At 37.3% G+C, this 25,262-nt stretch overlaps 2 protein-coding genes across 2 annotated transcripts in view; one reads left to right on the plus strand and one right to left on the minus strand.

Moving 5' to 3' along the window:
- LOC140146856 (SUMO-activating enzyme subunit 2-like) overlaps positions 1 to 5,312 on the minus strand; it is a 38,767-nt gene extending 33,455 nt beyond the window's left edge. The window contains exon 1 of the mRNA XM_072168746.1: positions 5,148 to 5,312. Within this exon, the coding sequence (XP_072024847.1) occupies positions 5,148 to 5,291 (144 nt within the window). The 5' untranslated portion in view covers positions 5,292 to 5,312. The remainder of the gene's footprint in view (positions 1 to 5,147) is intronic.
- Positions 5,313 to 5,605: 293 nt separating this feature from the next.
- Positions 5,606 to 25,262, plus strand: part of LOC140146857 (HAUS augmin-like complex subunit 4) — a 57,053-nt gene continuing 37,396 nt past the window's right edge. The window contains exons 1-5 of the mRNA XM_072168747.1: positions 5,606 to 5,657; positions 9,142 to 9,278; positions 10,103 to 10,234; positions 11,027 to 11,173; positions 23,678 to 23,780. Of these exons, the coding sequence (XP_072024848.1) occupies positions 5,612 to 5,657; positions 9,142 to 9,278; positions 10,103 to 10,234; positions 11,027 to 11,173; positions 23,678 to 23,780 (565 nt within the window). The 5' untranslated portion in view covers positions 5,606 to 5,611. The remainder of the gene's footprint in view (positions 5,658 to 9,141; positions 9,279 to 10,102; positions 10,235 to 11,026; positions 11,174 to 23,677; positions 23,781 to 25,262) is intronic.

Genomic DNA, 25,262 nt, shown 5'->3' on the forward strand with positions numbered 1-25,262 from the left:
GGTGTCAATAGGTGATGATTGTTTCTAATGATCGTGCTGTGGTGATTTGAAGTTGAGAGCTATAATAATGAATAATAATAGCGGCAATTAGAATAGTAGCTCAGTATTGCGTTTCCGAAATAAGGAAAGTATATAGTGCATCAAAATTTATTAGGCCTACGTGCGTTTTTAGTCTTTTGCATGTTTTTTTAATTCTTTATTGGGTAATTTGTAATATTCGTCTTTTATATTTCGTAATTTTTTATTTTTTTTATTTTATTGTAATTGGCTGTGTTGTTGTTCTTGGTTCTTGCTAGAATTTGTTATGTTGTTTAATGTTTATTTGTTTTTCTTCGTTTGGATTTATTAAAGCTTTATCTGAGTGGATTTTTGGTTATATTTTCAATTTAGTTTTTTCCTTTAATTAGTGTACTGTTGTTTATGCTTTTCTTTGTTTGGTAAATTAAGTTCTTTGTTTGGGATAGGCCTATGGCTTTTTGCTTGGTTTTGTTCTAGTTCTATTTTGGCTCGGTTTGGTTTGGTTATCCTTTTCTTTATTTTGTACTGTTTTGAAGCCTACTAGGCCTATATACTGATTTGGTACGATCGTTTTTTTTGTTTTTTTGTATATTATGGGTTTTTGTTTGTTTTATTTTGTCTGTGGTCGTGTGTCTTGATCTCGCCACCAAAAAAAGGTGGCAACGTTACATTTTGCCAAAGTCGACTCAAAACAAATGATGATATCTCTGTCAAGCAAGAGGTTATTGTCATGCTTGTGGTATCATTTTATTGCTAAATAAAATGCACTTTCAACCCTGTAAAAAGAAATACTTGAACTTTTTTAATACTAACACTGTGCTTCATAGAATTCAGAATGGGCAGGGATGTGGGGGATGTGGTGGTGGGGGATGTGGTACACACAAACTCTATGGGATTAGTATTTTTAGTGCGTAATCTGCTTCTGTAAAGGCCTTACAGCTCGAGCGCAGAAATGATCCACCAGTATTATAATAAGAAAATCTATTATTTTGCTTCCGAGCGCAGCAACTCCGACAGTGGATTCTCTGCGCCCCCGAGCGCAGAACATCCACTACCAGAAGGGCGCAGGAGCTCCACTGGTGGATCACGTACATAACTCGCCAAATTCGCCGACAATGTTAATGCATTTTTACATAGAAATTTAAAACTTGTGCCCGAAGAAAGAAACCTACATAAATATGTTTTCTATACTTCACTTGACCCAAATATATGATTTTTTATGGTGATAAGGGATTTTGATACCAGTTCCATTAAAAAAAGCTGCTATCATAATGAGACTAAGATCTAGAAACCAGGGTTAGCGCTGGGTCAAAATTTACGGGGTCCATTGGACCCCTTCAACCCCCATTTCCAAACATTTCGGGGTCCGGGGTAATTTTTTTCGGGGTCCCAAATTTTGTTAAGCATTTTTAGGGGTAATGTGATATATGTACACATTAAGAGTGTACATATTAAGAGTACTGAAGACGAACAATAAAAAGAATTAAAGAAACAAGCAGATATTTTGTGACTGATCATGTTTTGAAAAATTTTATGACAATAATTACCACATGGCCACCCATGCATGGAAAACTGTAACATTTGTTAAGCTTATTACTGGGTAATTTTGTCATTTTAAAGGAAATTTACTAGATGATGTGAAACAGTCAAACTTTACTATCTCTACCGGTAGAGGCAACGTCAATTGCAGTGTTGCAACTTGCAGGCCGAATGTGGTTCAATATTGGGCACCGTAACTTCTTAAGCTGATTATCATGTGCCCTTTCTAACACAAATTTTCCTTCAGTAATCAAGAGAAATTCTACATTTTTGAGTATAGGAAACTCACAAATTTACTAGCTGAAGCATTAAAATAATGTGAGGAATCTATGAAATCCTGAAAATCTTGTATAATTTTGGAAGATTGTCACGCAAAGCAGTACACACGATATTTTCGTCTCACCACTGAACTATACACCCATATAAACATTGCTACTTCTATGACGTCATAGTTGTCTGGCATTAAGTTTGACCATGAACACACATAATTTGCATACTATAATTTGCATATAAAGGAGAATACTGTATTTAGTTTGATGATCAATTGGCGAATTTCAGGGATCTTTCTTGCATTCTGAAGACTGACATTGAAATTTATTGCGTCCAGTCGGACGCAGAAGGTTTGATAATTTCAAAATTAATGCGTCCGGCGCTCAAAAAAAGCGTCATGGACGCGAAGACGCGATCTGGCGCGAACCCTGGTGTCCTTATTCACAAACTGATACTATCTGTCCATCGTATAAGCCTCTTACCGTACGATAATGTGGTGAAGGAATATTACACAGTCAAGAATAGGCTCCATCATCTTTTGGTTCTGATCCTCCCAGTCTCCAAAAACATCAAAACATCAAAATCAGTGTACATTTACTTACTTAAGACTGTCCTTTTTCATATAGCGCAGACAAAGTAGGGCCAAGCTAAATGGAAATGGTCAAATTTTGGCAAAATATCTCTCTGTGTATTATGTAAGTCCCATATCACATCGTTATCGGCGATCGAGGTTTTTTTTTTTCTGAAGTTTGGTTGGTACCCACCAGCGTCATGCATGTGACGTGACACAGCGAAAATAAGCGACCGGGAATCAGGGGTCGTTAAAACGTCAACAAATTTCAAAACACAGAAAGCAGTAAACTTATTGGCGAGCGGTCCGAATTTTGAGCCATAAGTTTACGTGGTGAACTAGAATTTTGCTAGCTGAATCTTTTGACATTTAGAGAATAAGCGATAGGAATTTTTATTTTGCCTATCCTCTACCGTGTGATAGAGCGACAGGCAGGTCCAATATTTTGAGTAGTGGATGCGGCGCAGCCGTATCCACTACGATAAAAATATTGGACCTGTCGCTCATCATAGGTAGAGGATAGGCAAAATAAAAATTCCTATCGCTTATTCTCATTCTTAGTCAGCTAAATATTATTTTAATAACTGTAAACAATTTTTAAAGCAAAAACTAAGTTACCGTCATAAAACTCCCTCATTATAAAATGAACGAAACTTGTTTACAACTTCACGTATTCTGTTGCGGCGTATTGCTAGCGCGTTGCAGTATTCCGCACTAGTCTACGCATCCAGCGCGATACATACGCACACCTCTACACGCATGTTACGCATTATCATTCAAGACGCATGATGACGTGGGGTCGTCTACGGTCTGATAGACGGCACCCGAAATCATGCGATTGTCCAATCAGAAATGTGTCTACGAACTAGACCACTCCCACTGACTATAAAAGAATGTTTGATGAAAGTCAATCTTTGACAAAGTTTGACAAGATCTATGTACATGTAACTTTGCTACGGAAAGTGCTATGTGGTCATGTGTCTTATGGTGGGACCCCAAAATACCTGGTGACGTTACATTTTTCTCTCCTCTTTCTGATTTAACTTGCTGTCACAGGGCTATTCTTGGTCCATTTGCATCAACTTTGGGCTCATTATACAGCCTGATTATTCTAATTTTCAAATATGTTTATCAATTTGGAATGCCAATTTGTTTAATTAGTGAAAAATACCAAAATGTTAACGAAGATAAACCTGGTGGATAAGCGGTGGAGGATAAGCGGTGGAGGAGTATGTGCATTCTCTATGGGAGACATGGCATCTGTTTTAATTTTAAATTATATCATTGCCAAATTGTTTGCTATACTTGCAAATCATACTTCAAATGAAAGGTTGATCATTCATTATTCTTATTCAGCTACTAATTTGATATAATCGTGTTTACAAGCACTCACTGAGAACCGCAAGTCACAAGAACCTCAATTTTTTCCTATTCACTTACACACAAATGTCAAGATTTTCAGTCACAACATGCGTTTTGGCTTTCAATTGTTGTATCTTGAGAATTATACACCCTAAGATAGGAAATGTATACATTTTTGGAAAGCTTTTTAACCCAGGAATCCAAATGTGCAGTTAAAATAAATGTAGGATACACTCTAAAGAAAATATTTTCAAAAATGTAATCAACATTTTGTGTGTGAAGTTACGTATATTTTCACACCCTGTATCACCACTTTGGTCATTCATAACATAGCAAAAGTATAAATTTTATTCAAGCTCATGGTGTTGCCTGCCACAAAATTAGATTACATTTGAGGTATTCCATATCAGTAGCAAATGCAATAAATTATGAATTTACTAGCAAAATTAATTTTTTTCATGATATCACCCTATATATTTTCTTACGCACCCTGTATACCAACTTCATTTTTGCATAGTTGGATTCCTTGGAACATAAGCTTTCCAAAAATGTATAGTTTTGTTGGTGTGAGATGTATAGTTTTAGACATGTAACAATTTAAGTGAAAAGGAGGACAAATGATCAAAATCAGTGCTTGTAACGCAAATATGCCCCACCATATGACACATGACCCCGGGGGGGCCACTTACATTACGTGATGGACACCATGCTCATGTATGGACTCTCGAAACGCACCCTAAACGAGTATTACTCAGCGCGTGCAAAACATACCCTAAACAAGTATTTTGCCATTTTTTTAACACTAAGAAAGTAAAAATTCATGTTTTGGTTCTTGTTTAATATAAGTAGTTTAATGTTTATTAATGTTTTACACTACGATTTGTTCTGATCAAAGCCAAACATAGCCTATTTCACCCTTTTTTATTTTGCCATTAAACTTTGGTACCCTAAAAAGGCCTAAGGAAGTATTTTGCTTGGAAAAGTACACCCTTTTTCCTGATTTTTGGCGTTTTTGACACCCTAAACAGGTACAGCGCTGTACTTGCCCAATGCTGAAAAACAACCCTTTTTACTTGTTTTTTACACGAGCATGGTGTCCACCTTGAAATACAAGTGGCCCCCCCGGGCACATGACCATGAAAAAAAGGTTTTCAGTTTTGGCTTTGTTTACTCAATGGCTTTAATTTGATATAAAATGATGCAGTTTGATGGCAAATATGAATTCACCTAGCATACCTACAGTACATTTGTATTGATGGAATTTCCTGAATAAATAACGAATAAATAAATAATATCATTAAAATATCATTCATGGCCTGGGCCAAGGCAAGGTCAAGGAGAAATAGGTAAGCTTACATCTATACCAAACACCCAGAAGAATACTAACCACAACAATGTCATGGAATCCCGTCAAGACAAGATTTTTTAACAATTCGCAGCCTATTCCACCAGCTCCGACCACCAAAACACGACAAGCATTGACCATTTGCGCTGTGTCTTCCGGCAGAACTCCATGTATACTCGCCGCCATGGTTGAAATAAACTTGTTGTTATCCAATAAGTTAACCAAGCTTTACCATCTGTAAAAATACATTGGTGAACAAAGTGCTCGTTTAATGAATGCCAAGAAGATATGACATAATTTATGCCCTTGTTCACAATTTTGTTACATAAGAATTGAGTAATATTATAAGTTTAGAAAATAACTAAAAAATATACCTTTTGTTTACTTCAAATATTAATTATATAGATTTTTAAGATTTTGTTTTGAGATCAAATGTATTTTATAACTTCACATTTATTTATCAGTTCTAAAGTTTTCATAAGAAAAATTGTGGTGGGAAAATCAAAATGGCGACCTCCACAGAAGGAAGATTTCAAAATGTTGCTATCAAAGGTTAGACCACATGCCGGGATAGGACACATTGACACGGTTCAGTGAATTTTGAATTGAGCTTTGTCATTTGAAGCAAATCACTTGCACTGTTTATGTTTTTTGGGAAGCGCGCGAGGTGATGATCAGTCATAGGCCTTCTGCTTCTTCTGCTTGAAGTTTAGGCCCTTCACAATTAAAGCTTAGTTTCCTGTTTCATGGTTGAAAACAGGGGATGAGGCGACTTTTAATTATTAATTATTAATTATCTATTATTTTCTTTATTTTAAAGCAAGTGGTCGCAACCTACATCAACCTGTTTTGACAAGGGAACATGCATTTAATTATTTTACAACTTTGTTTGATTCTATATTTAGTAATGCATGAATGGTACAATTATTAGGTAACCTAGGCAAACCTTAGTTAACACATTTACTAGTCAGCGAATTCGCCGAGATTGGGGCCCCAACACAATGCATATTTACATAGAAATTTGAATTTTTTTCGAGAATAGGTGGGTGAAGGAAACCTACAAAAATATGTTTTCTATACTTCACTTGACCCAAATATATGATTTTTTATGGTGATAATCAAGTCGCACATGGAATTTTAGAGGGATTTTGATAGCAGTTCCATTAAAAAAGCTGCTATCACCATGAGACATTGGGCTAGAAAACACCCTGTGTAAAATTTGAAAAAAATTGAAGGTGGTCTAGGGTGGCCTCGGTGGCGTTGAAGTTGCGAGGTATTGAAATTGCCTTCTTACATACGGCAGCTATATTAACACATTTGTTACCACAGGATAAAATAGCTGCCATTTGTTTAATTGCTTACAGTGATATTGAGTGATCATAATGGGATATCAAAAAGTTCCAAAATGAAAACAATAATCATGCATAAGCTTTAGAATCCTCACTTATCAACTTACAAAGGAATAGCTGCCATGTGCTATGTGCTACATGTTGTTTATCCTCCTAGTTCCTCAATATATGTTGGTTTCTTGACAATGCTACAGGTTTAAATGATATTTGTTTCTGCAAAAACACATAATAAGGTGTTCCTAATGTTAAGAACCATTCATTTATTTTATAAGTTCCAGCTATGGTGACACCTAGTGACGTCACACTGGATAAATTCCATTCACTGTGAGAGGAGGGTCGTGAATGTGAATACAATCACAGATACTTAAATTTAAGTATATCTGTGATGCAATGGAGCAAATAAATCTGAAATCAATACAGCATTAGTTTGCTTTATAGAATTAAACAGGGTATCTGTCTCATCAAATTCCTCTAATATCTCCTTGAAAGTGACAGAGATGTCAATGTCATCAAATTTGGAATAAATAAAAACATAATATAACACCAATGCCTATCATTCATAGAAGTTGAGAATGCTGCAGATTTCAACATCTGGACATTTTGAGCTGTAATTAAGTTCAAAAGACCTTGGGCACTGCATAAGTCTAGATGGATAACAAAAGTGTTGCATTCAATAAAGATCTGTCTCCTAGAAGAATTCATTAAGTAACATTCTGCAGGAATGATCACCAAGAAGCAGCAGGTAACAACCTGGAATTCCTCACAGAAACTGTTAACAACTGGCCCAAGTGGAGTTGATGTGGAGATGCTGAATTGTTATAAAACCAGAAGTCTTGTGACACCAAATCATCTAAGTAGTGGACTCATTGATATCTTCTGGGAACTTAATTTGGTTTTCCAAACCTTGTGCCAAATCTGTCTCTTGGTGCTTGTATTTCTTCACTTGGTTGAAGCTTAAGGAGTCTATCAGCCAACTGTTGTTTCTCATCCTCGGGTATCTTGCTGCTAAAGAGGAAAGTGGTACCATTTCAGATGTCAAGTACCAGAGGTATTGCTTAAAGGCTTTGACAGCGCTGCTGGAGACATCACGGTTCACTGCATAGTGACGCAGTAGGCTATGAAAGAGCTGCAGATCATTCCAAAGAGCATCAACTACACTGCAAGTAATCCACCAAGGGCTATAGATTTACAAAAGTCACAAAGTCTTGCAACTTTGATAACTGCTGCTTCTTGGTGGTCAGGATTCTTCTAGGATCCGGATCTTTATTGAATACAAGACTTTTTGCCATCCATAGACTTAATGCAGTGCTCCAGGTCATTTAATTATAGCTCAAAATTTCTCAGATGTTGAAATCTGCACAGGGAATCTGCAGCATTCCCAACATAGATGAAAAATAGGCATCGGTGTATTACTATGTTAGAAATTAATGGTTCTAAGCATTTAGGAATACCTTATTTATGTGTTTTTGCAGAAACAAATATCATTTAAACCTGCAGCATTGTCAAGAAACCAATATATATTAAAGAACTGGGAGGATAAACAACATATACAGTCATTATTGGAAAATATCACATATGGCAGCTATTCCTTTGTAAGTTGATAAGTGAGGATTCTAAAGCTTATGCATGATTATTGTTTTCATTTTGGAACTTTTTGATATCCCATTATGATCACTCAATATCACTGTAAGCAATTAAACAAATGGCAGCTATTTTATCCTGTGGTAACAAATGTGTTAATATAGCTGCCGTATGTAAGAAGGCAATTTCAATACCTCGCAACTTCAACGCTACCGAGGCCACCCTAGACCACCTTCAACCCCCCCCCCCCAATTTCACACCTCTCACACACCGGGGGCCTTTGATTCTGGGCGGGTAACCATGCTCGAATCCAGTTTTTAGCGAGGCTACTAGAGCACTAGTATCGATACTCTCACTAGGGGTATCAAATCCAAAAATGACTCTCTCTAGGGATATCATATTCTAAAGTCTCTTCTTGTCCCACTAGAGATATGAAATTCAAAGTTCTCCAAACGGGTATCAAAATTTCTGATTCCATGCCCATGTATCTTATTTTTTGAAATCTTTGATTAAACAAAATGGAACAAATTGTGACTTTTTGACTTCCCAAAGTCATTCCTGCTACAATAATTGTCATATTTGTGCACTTGTCTTATGGGGGAGGGGGACTTTCATAAAAACTCCTGGCGAACACTAGTCCCGTTAGTGGAATGTTTTTATAGAAATCTGGCCCAGTAGGGGTATGCTCTGGTTCTGCTGGGGGATTGAATATTTATGCTTAAAACTATTCCCGGAAGGGGTTACCTCCATGAACCCGGGATTTAGCATGGGTTCCCAGAAAATCCTTGAGACCCTCAAGCACACCACATCCCTAAACTATTAAGGGTCTCAAAAATCTAACATCCAGGAGCTTTCGGGTGCTGATCCCACACAAGGGCCACTGTCTAAGCTTTAATAGTTTATAAATACTTTGCAGAAATCTTCTGCATTTACATATATTCCAATGTTGGCAGCTCTGGTACACTAATTAACTGCTAAAGACACAGAGATATCAATATAATTATATTGTTTGTTTTTAATTGCAGTCAACATGAGTGTGCCAGTGCATTTAACTGCTAAAGACACAGAGATATCAACATAATTATATTGTTAATTTTTAATTGCAGTCAACATGAGTGTGCCAGTGCATTTAACTGCTAAAGACACAGAGAGATACCCAGAGATGGTGAAATTGTTAACATCGTTGTCACAACACGTCACTGAGGATGGAATCAGCACACAGGTGCAAGCTGAGAAACAACAGGTAAATCTGCCAGCCAAAAGCGGCATAGCCGGGGGGATCGACAATTAGAGAATGAAGGTATTGTATTGTTTTTAACCACTGGATGGAGTGCATCTATCATCTCATATAATACAGTTATACGCCAAGAATAATGATGTCGTCCTTGTTATATGAGAAGATAGATGCACGACAGTGGCTAAAAACAATACCTTTATTCTCATTCTTAAACATTTCAATTCAAATAAAAATATCACAAGTATTACAACTTTTAATCAAATTAAATCCTACATTTTACAAGGAATTACCTACATGTAGGGCTTAAAATCGAACAGTCACCATTGTTGCTATAAGCGCCTCCAATTGTTTCAAATAGTGAGTATGCGTATCGCGTCGATGCACACGTCAAGGTCTAAGGCAGGATATGAAGGTTTGGGTGTGTAAATTCAAAAACCTGGGTGTATAAATTTAAGATTTGTGTACAAAGTATAGGCCATGTGGGCAAAAATTGGGTGTGTGTTTACAAATTTGGGTGTGTTAAACACTCCCAACACGGCTGGCTGCCTAAGCCCTTGGCACACGTGCTGACCTGTGTTGTATCATGTCATATCATACAGGTAAGAACCAAAAAGATTGCTGGAAAGTTCTCAAGTGTAAAGAGTAGACAACTTTGTGTGCTTTGCTGGTGCATGGTGAGGAAATAAGGTTCATGTTGTCCCAATCTGGCTGTTTGCATTGCCAAAATTCAGAGTTAATAAGGTGCATTGAAAATTTTGAAAATCAGCAATTTGCAACTTCTGTTGGCAAAAAATATTTTGTATGATTGATGTTGATTGATTGAATTCCAGGCTGAAGAAGCAATGAGAAAAGACAAAGCAGATTACTTCCAGTATCACATATTACATCATGAGCTGCAAGAATTACTGATAGACCATGACATATCATGTGAAGAGATGGTGCCTAGTTCACAAGCTATGCAGGTCAGTGTGGGGTGTGGGGGTGTGTGTATCACATACTACATCATGAGCTGCAAGAATTACTGATAGACCATGACATATCATGTGAAGAGATGGTGCCTAGTTCACAAGATATGCAGGTCAGTGTGGGGGGTGTGTATTACATATTACATCATGAGCTGCAAGAATTACTGATAGACCATGACATATCGTGTGAAGAGATATGTTGCCTATAGTTCACAAGATATGCATGTTGGTGTGTGTGTGGGGGTGTGTGTATGAATACATCATGAGCTCCAAGAATCACTGATAGCTACCACAACATAATACAACAATATACATGTGAAAACTAGAACTTAACTGATGGCATTTGTCTACCAATATCCATGTTGTAATATCAGCCAATGTCCGATCCGATATCGGTAAAAAAAAGGTTTTTTCAAAGTTTTTGGTGACTTTGGACCTATATTCTGAAGTGCTAGGATCATTCACACTATTAATTTGAAAAACAATTTGGGAAAAAGTTACAGATTTGTTATCCTTAATAATATGCAAACTATTAATGTTTACCTCTTCATGTACATTACCACATATTATAGATGCATTAGTTTTAGATGCATTTAAATAATTATGTGATAGAAGAGGTAAACATTGGTTAATGGTTTGAGGATAACAAACTGTAATTTTTTCTTGTTTTTTTTTTTTGTTCAAATTAACTATGAATGATCTTAGCACTTCAGAATATATCCAACATCCTCTATGGGGGCAGGCATCTGGAATAGCCCAATACAAGTTTATTTGTTATATATCTTCCAGTTTTACACAGCAGTGAAGAAATGTCTGTATACAGCTGAAGCCTGTGATTACCTGCATCCAATTCCTGGCAAAGAAGAAGGTCAACCACCTGTAACATTGCTAGATCTTACTAAAGAGAAAATGAACAGGGCAAACGTACATGCAAGGGTGAGTAGGAACTCCAAGGGTTTATGACAAGAATGCCTTGTTTGCAATAGCTGTGGGTATTTTATTGTTAGATCTTACTAAAGAGAAAATGAACAGGGCAAACGTACATGCAAGGGTGAGTAGGAACTCCAAGGGTTTATGACAAGAATGCCTTGTTTGCAATAGCTGTGGGTATTTTATTGTTAGATCTTACTAAAGAGAAAATGAACAGGGCAACGTACATGCAAGGGTGAGTAAGAACTCCAAGGGTTTATGACAAGAATGCCTTGTTTGCAATAGCTGTGGGTATTTTATTGTTAGATCTTACTAAAGAGAAAATGAACAGGGCAAACGTACATGCAAGGGTGAGTAGGAACTCCAAGGGTTTATGACAAGAATGCCTTGTTTGCAATAGCTGTGGGTATTTTATTGTTAGATCTTACCAAAGAGAAAATGAACAGGGCAAACGTACATGCAAGGGTGAGTAGGAACTCCAAGGGTTTATGACAAGAATGCCTTGTTTGCAATAGCTGTGGGTATTTTATTGTTAGATCTTACTAAAGAGAAAATGAACAGGGCAAACGTACATGCAAGGGTGAGTAGGAACTCCAGGGGTTTATGACAAGAATGCCTTGTATGCAATAGCTGTGGGTGTTTTATTGTTAGATCTTACTAAAGAGAAAATGAACAGGGCAAACGTACATGCAAGGGTGAGTAAGAACTCCAAGGGTTTATGACAAGAATGCCTTGTTTGCAATACTGGTGTTATATTGATAGATCTTACTAAAGAGAAAATGAACAGGGCAAACGTACATGCAAGGGTGAGTAAGAACTCCAGGGGTTTATGACAAGAATGCCTTGTTTGCAATAGCTGTGGGTATTTTATTGTTAGATCTTACTAAAGAGAAAATGAACAGGGCAAACGCGTACATGCAAGGGTGAGTAAGAACTCCAGGGGTTTATGACAAGAATGCCTTGTTTGCAATAGCTGTGGGTGTTTTATTGTTAGATCTTACTAAAGAGAAAATGAACAGGGCAAACGTACATGCAAGGGTGAGTAAGAACTCCAGGGGTTTATGACAAGAATGCCTTGTTTGCAATAGCTGTGGGTATTTTATTGTTAGATCTTACTAAAGAGAAAATGAACAGGGCAAACGTACATGCAAGGGTGAGTAAGAACTCCAGGGGTTTATGACAAGAATGCCTTGTTTGCAATAGCTGTGAGTGTTTTATTGCTAGATCTTACTAAAGAGAAAATGAACAGGGCAAACGTACATGCAAGGGTGAGTAGGAACTCCAAGGGTTTACAGCAAGAATGCCTTGTTTGCAATAGCTGTGGGTGTTATATTGATAGATCTTACCAAAGAGAAAATGAACAGGGCAAACGTACATGCAAGGGTGAGTAGGAACTCCAGGGGTTTATGACAAGAATGCCTTGTATGCAATAGCTGTGGGTGTTTTATTGTTAGATCTTACTAAAGAGAAAATGAACAGGGCAAACGTACATGCAAGGGTGAGTAAGAACTCCAGGGGTTTATGACAAGAATGCCTTGTCTGCAATAGCTGTGGGTGTTATATTGATAGATCTTACCAAAGAGAAAATGAACAGGGCAAACGTACATGCAAGGGTGAGTAGGAACTCCAGGGGTTTATGACAAGAATGCCTTGTATGCAATAGCTGTGGGTGTTTTATTGTTAGATCTTACTAAAGAGAAAATGAACAGGGCAAACGTACATGCAAGGGTGAGTAAGAACTCCAGGGGTTTATGACAAGAATGCCTTGTATGCAATAGCTGTGGGTGTTTTATTGTTAGATCTTACTAAAGAGAAAATGAACAGGGCAAACGTACATGCAAGGGTGAGTAAGAACTCCAGGGGTTTATGACAAGAATGCCTTGTTTGCAATAGCTGTGAGTGTTTTATTGCTAGATCTTACTAAAGAGAAAATGAACAGGGCAAACGTACATGCAAGGGTGAGTAGGAACTCCAAGGGTTTACAGCAAGAATGCCTTGTTTGCAATAGCTGTGGGTGTTATATTGATAGATCTTACCAAAGAGAAAATGAACAGGGCAAACGTACATGCAAGGGTGAGTAAGAACTCCAAGGGTTTATGACAAGAATGCCTTGTTTGCAATACTGGTGTTATATTGATAGATCTTACCAAAGAGAAAATGAATAGGACAAACTAGCACATCCTCTGTGCTGTACTCTTATACCTATGATAATGATGCTCGGTGCTCGCTTCGCTCGCTATTCGAGAGGCGTTGCGGTTTGTGGAAAGGGGGCCTACAATCAACGAAATATGTCTTGGAACGCTTGCGTGTAAATAACAGAAAACTCTCACCCCCTCTCCCCCGTTCAATGTTGAGAAATGCCAATGTCTTCAGCGGCTTCCCAATGTGTTCCAACATTGATTGATGGGGAGAGGGGAAGGGTAAATCATTGTTGCAGATGTCATGCTTGTTTCCAGGCAAAATATACGTCATTTCCATGATCATATGAAATTCTGCACGGGATTTCGACAGAGTGTACCAAGCGTTCCAAGGACTTTTTTCGTAGATTGTCTCTGCCGAATGCAAAATATTTCATCTAAATTTCGTTTTTGTTTCATAACTCAAAAACGGAATGTCGTATGAGCTTCACATTACACACGATTTGAGAGTGGATTATATGCTTTGGAATCATAACAAAATTGTTGATAAAGAAATTGGTTTATTTAGGAAGTGGTCACTGCAATCACCCCCTATGCTAAAATACACACATTTCGCAAAATATAATATAGCTCTAAAATGCTCTAAAATGTCGTCTTTGTCCCAAAAAAAAAAAACAGAATGTTGTATGAGCTTCATATTGCACAGGATTTGGAAGCAGACCATGTACTTAGGAATCATAATACAATTGTTGATACAGAAATTGGTTGGTTCAGGGAATGGACACTGAAACACCCCATACCCTACCATACACGCATTTAATGAAATGTTTATGCTATATCTCAAAACCGAGAAATCGTATCACGGCTCTAAGCTGCATGATTCCGAGTTGTTTAATTTATTTTTAAAATTAATATTTAAAGTTCACCTTCATAGCACTTGTCAGATAGGTGAACGAGCGTTAGAAAACAGAAAAATGAGTTTTAATTAAATACTAAAACCGCATGTGCGTTAAGATTGTAAGGAAGTAAATAATAAACTACGACTATCTTCAGTAGATAGCATTAACTTGTTTTTGACATGATGTAACAACTATCTTCAGCAGATTTGTGCTTCACATATTTGTGTATGGGGTGTGTGTATAATGTGGGTTTGTGAGCGTGCGAGGTGTTGGGCGTGGGATGTATGTGGGGTAGGGTAGAGAAGCTTTGTAGGACTATTATAAGATCACATTTAAATCGGAAAGTATTTCATTTGGGGGCTTTTGGGAAAGAATGAAAGAAATAATTAAATTAATTAATCAAGCATAGAGAAAGAAAGGAAGAAAGAAAGACAGAAAAAATAAATCAAAAATGTATACTTCATATATTTATGATAAACAAATATTTTCACCGGGTTCACCGTCGCAAATAATAAATGAAACAGAAAAAGTAATACCGCCTGGGAATCGAACCCAGGACCTCATGTTTACAAGACCTATGCCTTAACCACTTAGCCACGAGAGCTTCGTGATTAAGCTGCTTGCAATTTGAACCTATAAGCGGTCACTTCAACCCTTTTCCACGTTCATGTTTTTATTTATTTCAAATGTCTTTCGTTCATTCATTCATTCATTCATTCATTCATTCATTCATTCATTCATTCATTCATTCGTTCATTCATTCATTCATTCATTCATTCATTTTTCTTTCCTTCTTTCTTTCTTTCTTTCTTTCTTTCTTTCTTTCTTTCTTTCTTTCTTTCTTTCTTTCTTTCTTTCTTTCTTTCTTTCTTTCTTTCTTTAGTTATTTTTAATACAAAGAAAGAAAAAAGAAGCATAGAAAATAATGAATGCATAATTTAGCAATGATTCACGCAATTAAAACACGAATAGTCAAAGGGTGTCAAGTGTAAACCCATAATGGTAATCTGTAATGGTAAACTGCTACATTGAATAACGTGCATACTAAGCAGTTTGCCCTGCATTGATATTAATATATACGTATAGATATTTATTTCAATTCAAAATGGCAAACTGTTAACAAATGTCATAAATGCGATCAATTTGTCATTCCTTTTATATTCAAACATTCTCAATTGGTATAGCCAAGGTAAACGAACGTCACGCTTCATGAGATGCGGCTTAAAAACCATAAAATGTCGATTTTGGACCATTTTGTCGTTATGGTAAACTGATGCACTTTGCCATTTCCACTATACAGGTTTACACTTTCCCCGATACTTGACTACTATAAAAGACCAAAACTGGTTACTTCGATGATTGCGAAATGACAGCGTGGGCGCAACTGCTTAGACCTTCGACTCATAATCTTTTGACTATTGATTGATGTGAATGGTTCGAGTCCCGTGGTGGTCGATTTTTTTTCTTTAAGTGTATTTAATTGTTGTTTTCTTTTTTTTTTTTCTCACCGCAAAAGTGTATTTTATTATAAATAATATTCAGAAATGAGTTGTTTCAAATGGTTACATCATAGTCTTTCTGATTCGTTCGGATAGGCCTATACTCAGCAAACGCAAGTTTTACAGAAAACATTTACATGTTAGGTTATATTATAAAGGGTACAGAACGTTTTAATAAATTCAAAAACATTTTAGAAAACATGCTGTAAACATTGTAATATTTCTTTAAAAATTATATTTGTAGTTTTTTTTTATTATTGGTAAATTATGCTTTACAAATCCACTTGATTACTCACGTTTTTAGACGTTTCATCTTCCTACGTAAGACTTCATCAGTAAAGTGATGAACCAGCAACACTCCTACTCTCATCTCCAGAGGGTGTAGTTCTTTGCAATAGCTGGTCATATACATGATTGAGTGAGTATGTCCTTCATCGCGTTGATAACGTTGGCCCCGTTTTCTGATCCACATTGCTTCTCTAATCCATCTGGTTTGCTTACATGAGTCTTTGTCGATTACTTTGGCTCCGTCCCAATCAATAACATGGTTTTGTTGCGAAACATGGTCTGTGATGGCGGACTTGTTAATTTCATCGACCGACTCCTTTCGAACAGCGCGTGTGAATTTCCTCTCTGTTAACTTTTCAGATTCTTTTAAATGTTCTTTCAGTCTTACCCGAAAGGTCTGCGGTTTCCCCAATGTACGACTTCTTGCAACTTTTGCATGGTATTTCATAAACACAATCGCAAGTTTTGGTGGCTTCTATTTTGTCTTTGGGGTGTACAAGGTTTTGTTTCAGCGTATTGTGTGGTCTCATCGCTGTCTGGATGTTATGCTTTTTAAACACACGTTGCAGTCTTTCGGACACACCTTGGACATAGGGTATCACTACCATGCCCTTACTTCTTTCTGTGTTCTTGTCCTTTGCTTTCTTCTTCGCTTTGGTCTTATCACTGATCTGTTGTTTCACTTTTTCAATCGTCCAGTTAGGATATCCACATTGATTTAGCGCATGCTTGATGTGTTCCTCCTCCTGTTGTTTATCCTCCTCTTCCGTTACAATCGCTTCTTTCCGATCAAGCAATGTTCTGACTACACCCAATTTTTGGTGTAAGGGATGTTGCGAAGCAAAGTTTAAATACTGGTCGGTGTGCGTTTTCTTTCTGTACACTGTTGTCTTTACCGAACCGTCTTCTTTCCGATTGATCAGCGTGTCGAGGAAAGGTATTTTTCCTTCTGCTTCTTCCTCGTGCGTGAACTTAATGTTGTTGGTTGGATCCGCTTTGTTGAGGTGATCTGTCAGTTCTTGCGTAGTGCCCTTTGGTATAATCTCGAGGATATCGTCGACATATCTTTTCCATAATTTTGGACGACACGCGATGGGTGCATTGGCTATGGCTTTTTGTTCCAGCCATTCCATAAAAATGTTCGCGATAATCGCGCTCACTGGGCTTCCATGGCGCTCCAAATTTCTGCATGTAAATTTCTCCCCTGAAGGAAAAATATGTCGTCGTCAAGACAAATTCAAGTAATTCAATAATGTCATCGGTGTTGAGTAATGTTCTTTGTTTCAGCGTGGTGTCCTTGTCCAGATAATCTCTCACTATCTCCAGCGTTTTATTGATAGGGGTATTCGTGAACAGTGACACGACATCATGTGAATTAAAATGTCCTCGTCGTCAATTCTGACCGTAGCTAGTTCTTCCGCTAATTCCCGCGAGTTGGTGACATGATGGGCTGTCTTTCCTACCATGGGGGACAGAATCTCCGCTAACGCTTTAGATGTCTGATACGCGATGGATCCAGTGTAATCCACAATTGGTCTGACCGGGTATCCCTCTTTGTGAATCTTTGTGGTGCAGTATATGCGTGGTGTATTTTCAGCAGTGGGGTAGAGCAACTTATATTGGCTATTATCAATCTTGTTTTCTTTCTTAAGTCTCTGTAAGGTACCCAACAACTTCCGCTTGTACTTTGAAGTGGGGTCTCCTTTAAGTTTCTCGTAAGTTTTTTCATCACTAAGCAAGTTGTTTACCTTTTCTTCATAGCCATCGGTAGATGTAACAACCGTGCTTCTACCCTTGTCTGCACCCATTATTATGATTGACTTGTCCTTTTTCAACTGTTTGAGTGCTACTCTTTCCTCTTTGCTAATGTTCGATTTCGGGATTTTCGCTGACTTTAAAACTCCTGCGACTTCCGCACGAAGGTTTTGTGCTTCTCCGGTGGTAATTTCCAACTCACTTTCTCGGCGCGACAATGAAATCCTCGTTGGGAATCCTGTCCACCGTCACCGCGAAATTTAAACCTTTTGCCAGCAGGGAATTCTGCGAGTTCGTAAGCTTCCTTTCTGTGTTGTTTACAACCCATTTTTTCAGCTGTGTTCCCGACAAGTCAATATCCGGTACGGCATTTCTTTTCTTCGCTAGATCTTCATTTTTGTCTTTGATGTTGTTTAACTTCTTAATTTGTCTTTCCTTTGACTTTTCATGTTCCGCTTTTGCGTTTGTTTTCCAAATGAATTTCAAGATGGCGGCGTACATCGGCTTGCTCGTGGACATCGTTTTTACTTTCGAGTGTTTCTAGACCGTGTAATTTTTTACTTGTTTTGGTTAGATCGGCTATTCTGTTGCTAACGACGCGAATGCGTTCTCTTACCAGTTCGTTTTGTGCTTTCTGTATAATATTCCGTGCCTTGATGGTGTTGATCGGGCAACGTAATTTCAAACTATTGGGAATTCCGTAGGAAGATGAAACGTCTAAAAACGTGAGTAATCAAGTGGATTTGTAAAGCATAATTTACCAATAATTGATATCTACAATCCTGATGAACTTATATTTGTAGTGTTTTTGAATTAGGAGACAAAAACGAGATTTGACTCAGTATCATACAGTAGAGAGTCATAATTACGAAATGTGCGTAATTTAGCAAAGAGGTGTTTTCAGTGACCATTCCCTAAATATTCCAACTTCTTTATCAACAATTTTATTATGATTCAAAGGAATATTATATACTTCCAAATCGTGTGCAATATGAAGCTCATACAACATTTTGTTTTTAAGTTATGGGACAAAAATGACATTTTAGAGCAGTTTAGAGCCATAATTACGAAACGTGTGTAGTTTAGCATAGGGGATGGTTTCAGTGACCACTCCCTAAATAAACCAATTTCTTATTTAACAATTTTGTTATGATTCCAAAGCCCAATATCCACTCTCAAATCGTGTGCAATATGAAGCTCATACGACATTCCGTTTTTGAGTTATGACACAAAAACGAAATTTATATGAAATATTTTGCATTCGGTAGAGACAATCAACGAAATATGTCTTGGAACGCTTGCGTGTAAATAACAGAAAACTCTCACCCCCTCTCCCCCGTTCAATGTTGAGAAATGCCAATGTCTTCAGCGGCTTCCCAATGTGTTCCAACATTGATTGATGGGGAGAGGGAAGGTAAATCATTGTTGCAGATGTCATGCTTGTTTCCAGGCAAAATATACGTCATTTCCATGATCATATGAAATTCTGCACGGATTTCGACAGAGTGTACCAAGCGTTCCAAGGACTTTTTTCGTAGATTGTAGCTACGCTCGCTATTCGAGAGGCGTCGCGGTTTGTGGAACGGGGCTAGTTCTAGGACAAACCAACCTACACAGGTGAGCGGGAAATCCAAACGTTTAGGGTAAGAATGCCTTCTCTGCAGTGCTAGGTGTTATTGCTAGATTTGAAATGTTGAACATGTTATATTATATTACTGCAGAGTTTGCAAGCTTTTCAACAGCAGCTTATTCCAAGACTGGAAGAAAGACTAACATCTCATTCCCAATGATTGTATATATTAGTGCAGGGTTTGCAAGCTTTTCAACAGCAGCTTATTCCAAGACTGGAAGAAAGACTAACATCTCATTCCCAATGATTGTATATATTACTGTAGGGTTTGCAAGCTTTTCAACAGCAGCTTATTCCAAGACTGGAAGAAAGACTAACATCTCATTCCCCAATGATTGTATATATTACTGCAGGGTTTACAAGCTTTGCAACAGCAGCTTATTCCAAGACTGGAAGAAAGACTAACATCTCATTCCCCAATGATTGTATATATTACTGCAGGGTTTACAAGCTTTTCAACAGCAGCTTATTCCAAGACTGGAAGAAAGAATACATGTAACATCTCATTCCCCAATGATGTACATATTACTGCAGGGTATACAAGCTTTGCAACAGCAGCTTATTCCAAGACTGGAAGAAAGACTAACATCTCATTCCCCAATGATTGTATATATTACTGCAGGGTTTGCAAGCTTTTCAACAGCAGCTTATTCCAAGACTGGAAGAAAGACTAACATCTCATTCCCCAATGATTGTATATATTACTGCAGGGTTTGCAAGCTTTTCAACAGCAGCTTATTCCAAGACTGGAAGAAAGACTAACATCTCATTCCCCAATGATTGTATATATTACTGCAGGGTTTGCAAGCTTTTCAACAGCAGCTTATTCCAAGACTGGAAGAAAGACTAACATCTCATTCCCCAATGATTGTATATATTACTGCAGGGTTTGCAAGCTTTTCAACAGCAGCTTATTCCAAGACTGGAAGAAAGACTAACATCTCATTCCCCAATGATTGTATATATTACTGCAGGGTTTGCAAGCTTTTCAACAGCAGCTTATTCCAAGACTGGAAGAAAGACTAACATCTCATTCCCAATGATTGTATATATTACTGTAGGGTTTGCAAGCTTTTCAACAGCAGCTTATTCCAAGACTGGAAGAAAGACTAACATCTCATTCCCCAATGATTGTATATATTACTGCAGGGTTTACAAGCTTTTCAACAGCAGCTTATTCCAAGACTGGAAGAAAGACTAACATCTCATTCCCAATGATTGTATATATTACTGTAGGGTTTGCAAGCTTTTCAACAGCAGCTTATTCCAAGACTGGAAGAAAGACTAACATCTCATTCCCAATGATTGTATATATTACTGTAGGGTTTGCAAGCTTTTCAACAGCAGCTTATTCCAAGACTGGAAGAAAGACTAACATCTCATTCCCCAATGATTGTATATATTACTGTAGGGTTTGCAAGCTTTTCAACAGCAGCTTACTCCAAGACTGGAAGAAAGACTAACATCTCATTCCCCAATGATTGTATATATTACTGCAGGGTTTACAAGCTTTTCAACAGCAGCTTATTCCAAGACTGGAAGAAAGACTAACATCTCATTCCCCAATGATTGTATATATTACTGCAGGGTTTGCAAGCTTTTCAACAGCAGCTTATTCCAAGACTGGAAGAAAGACTAACATCTCATTCCCAATGATTGTATATATTACTGCAGGGTTTGCAAGCTTTGCAACAGCAGCTTATTCCAAGACTGGAAGAAAGACTAACATCTCATTCCCAATGATTGTATATTACTGCAGGGTTTGCAAGCTTTTCAACAGCAGCTTATTCCAAGACTGGAAGAAAGACTAACATCTCATTCCCAATGATTGTATATATTACTGCAGGGTTTGCAAGCTTTGCAACAGCAGCTTATTCCAAGACTGGAAGAAAGACTAACATCTCATTCCCCAATGATTGTATATATTACTGCAGGGTTTGCAAGCTTTTCAACAGCAGCTTACTCCAAGACTGGAAGAAAGACTAACATCTCATTCCCAATGATTGTATATATTACTGCAGGGTTTACAAGCTTTGCAACAGCAGCTTATTCCAAGACTGGAAGAAAGACTAACATCTCATTCCCCAATGATTGTATATATTACTGCAGGGTTTGCAAGCTTTGCAACAGCAGCTTATTCCAAGACTGGAAGAAAGACTAACATCTCATTCCCCAATGATTGTATATATTACTGCAGGGTTTGCAAGCTTTTCAACAGCAGCTTATTCCAAGACTGGAAGAAAGACTAACATCTCATTCCCCAATGATTGTATATATTACTGCAGGGTTTACAAGCTTTGCAACAGCAGCTTATTCCAAGACTGGAAGAAAGAATACATGTAACATCTCATTCCCCAATGATGTACATATTACTGCAGGGTATACAAGCTTTGCAACAGCAGCTTATTCCAAGACTGGAAGAAAGACTAACATCTCATTCCCAATGATTGTATATATTACTGCAGGGTTTGCAAGCTTTGCAACAGCAGCTTATTCCAAGACTGGAAGAAAGACTAACATCTCATTCCCAATGATTGTATATATTACTGCAGGGTTTGCAAGCTTTTCAACAGCAGCTTATTCCAAGACTGGAAGAAAGACTAACATCTCATTCCCCAATGATTGTATATATTACTGCAGGGTTTGCAAGCTTTTCAACAGCAGCTTATTCCAAGACTGGAAGAAAGACTAACATCTCATTCCCCAATGATTGTATATATTACTGTAGGGTTTGCAAGCTTTTCAACAGCAGCTTATTCCAAGACTGGAAGAAAGACTAACATCTCATTCCCCAATGATTGTATATATTACTGCAGGGTTTGCAAGCTTTTCAACAGCAGCTTATTCCAAGACTGGAAGAAAGACTAACATCTCATTCCCAATGATTGTATATTACTGCAGGGTTTGCAAGCTTTTCAACAGCAGCTTATTCCAAGACTGGAAGAAAGACTAACATCTCATTCCCCAATGATTGTATATATTACTGCAGGGTTTGCAAGCTTTTCAACAGCAGCTTATTCCAAGACTGGAAGAAAGACTAACATCTCATTCCCAATGATTGTATATATTACTGCAGGGTTTGCCAGCTTTTCAACAGCAGCTTATTCCAAGACTGGAAGAAAGACTAACATCTCATTCCCCAATGATTGTATATATTACTGCAGGGTTTGCAAGCTTTTCAACAGCAGCTTATTCCAAGACTGGAAGAAAGACTAACATCTCATTCCCCAATGATTGTATATATTACTGCAGGGTTTGCAAGCTTTTCAACAGCAGCTTATTCCAAGACTGGAAGAAAGACTAACATCTCATTCCCCAATGATTGTATATTACTGCAGGGTTTGCAAGCTTTGCAACAGCAGCTTATTCCAAGACTGGAAGAAAGACTAACATCTCATTCCCAATGATTGTATATTACTGTAGGGTTTGCAAGCTTTTCAACAGCAGCTTATTCCAAGACTGGAAGAAAGACTAACATCTCATTCCCCAATGATTGTATATATTACTGTAGGGTTTGCAAGCTTTTCAACAGCAGCTTATTCCAAGACTGGAAGAAAGACTAACATCTCATTCCCAATGATTGTATATATTACTGTAGGGTTTGCAAGCTTTTCAACAGCAGCTTACTCCAAGACTGGAAGAAAGACTAACATCTCATTCCCCAATGATTGTATATATTACTGCAGGGTTTGCAAGCTTTTCAACAGCAGCTTATTCCAAGACTGGAAGAAAGACTAACATCTCATTCCCCAATGATTGTATATATTACTGTAGGGTTTGCAAGCTTTTCAACAGCAGCTTATTCCAAGACTGGAAGAAAGACTAACATCTCATTCCCCAATGATTGTATATATTACTGCAGGGTTTGCAAGCTTTTCAACAGCAGCTTATTCCAAGACTGGAAGAAAGACTAACATCTCATTCCCCAATGATTGTATATATTACTGCAGGGTTTACAAGCTTTGCAACAGCAGCTTATTCCAAGACTGGAAGAAAGACTAACATCTCATTCCCCAATGATTTTATATATTACTGCAGGGTTTACAAGCTTTTCAACAGCAGCTTATTCCAAGACTGGAAGAAAGACTAACATCTCATTCCCCAATGATTGTATATATTACTGCAGGGTTTGCAAGCTTTTCAACAGCAGCTTATTCCAAGACTGGAAGAAAGACTAACATCTCATTCCCCAATGATTGTATATATTACTGCAGGGTTTGCAAGCTTTTCAACAGCAGCTTATTCCAAGACTGGAAGAAAGACTAACATCTCATTCCCCAATGATTGTATTATTATTGCAGGGTTTACAAGCTTTGCAACAGCAGCTTATTCCAAGACTGGAAGAGAGACTAAGGAAAAAGTGTGAAGAACTGGAAGCATTTCATCATCCGCCAAATTCAACAGGTAAACCTAAGGCCTGAAGAAAATTGTTTGATTGGCGTAACCTGACCTACCCTAAAATTAGGCCAGACCCTAGAATTTTTTTTTTTTTGCCAAAAAATAAATAAATGAATAAATAAATCAGGAAATAAAAAATTAATTTAAAAAAAGAAGAAAAAAAGATCCAAGGCTTTTATCAAATGCAATTTACAGCTTTAAAATTTGCATTGAAACTTAGAGTGACGACTATTCTGGAAGGTCTAAACTTTGAATATTTATACACTCTCCCTTCTTGGGATTGAGCACTCTATTCAAAAGGTAGTCTAACTATGAATATATGTGATGCGATCAAACAAAATAAGTCGGAACTCGGAAATATTGATTTTGAGATATAACTAAACAAAGGAAATATTTCCTTTTGTTTCCTCCTGTTTCAGAAACTCTTTAATTGCTTATATCTTTGGAAATGGTTGTTCAATTCCAATGGGGTTTTCTTCAAAATGCAGCTTTGTACATTCTTTTTACTATCCTATAAGAAACTGAAAATTTAATATTTCCGAGTTCCGGCTGATTTTGCTTGATCGCATCACATATACAATGTATGTTGTAATCTGCTATTAACTCTTGTTACAAAAGTCAGAAATCAGGAAACTAGTTGGCATCTGCTCACCACCTTACAGTAGATTGCTTGTGGATATAGTGCAGAGGCCCTTTACTAGAGTTATATGTGACCCGCTCTGACAAAACCAGGAGCAAGTCGCATTTTTGACATTTCATGATTTGAATAAAAATGTAAGCACTATAAGCTTTAAAATTATACCAAAATTATATAGCATCAATACTTTTGGATATGGATAATTTTGTAAATGATACCTCGATATTTTTTGCCAAATTGCTATTCTGAGTAATGGGCAAATTAGTTTCCTGCCTTACACAGGATTGAATAGGGATTATCATAGTTCAACTGTTGTTTATTGATTAAATAAACCTCTTTTTAAAGTACTCTTAAGGATTTGAAAGTCCACTCAGTCCCACAATCAAATATGATGAAATTAAGAATTCCAAAATTTCATTTTTTCATGGGAATGTCATCTTTAAGGTGGTACTACACCCCCTGATAAATTTTCTGACTAATTTTGCATTTTTCTCAAAAAATAACTGCACACTGGTAACAAAAGTTATAGGGTCAAGGAATCCAATTACTTAACTGAAATTTCAGTGATTCAAGACATCTGGTTCATTATATATGTTAAGAAATGAGGTACATTCTAGCGGTACCTCCTTTCTTATCATAAATAACGTACCGCTTGTCTTGAGTCACTGAAATTCCAGTGTAGTAATTGGATTCCTAGCCCCTATAATATACATAACTATTATTACCAATGTGTTATTATTTTTGGAGAAAAATGCAAAAATAGTCACAAATTTATCAAGGGGTGTAGTACCACCTTAAAGGCCTATAACTCAAAAACATGTGTGGTGACTTGTTCCAGGTTTTGTTGGAAA

Source organism: Amphiura filiformis, chromosome 2 (assembly GCF_039555335.1).
Source record: "Amphiura filiformis chromosome 2, Afil_fr2py, whole genome shotgun sequence".
In the NCBI taxonomy this organism is placed as follows: Eukaryota; Metazoa; Echinodermata; class Ophiuroidea; order Amphilepidida; family Amphiuridae; genus Amphiura; species Amphiura filiformis.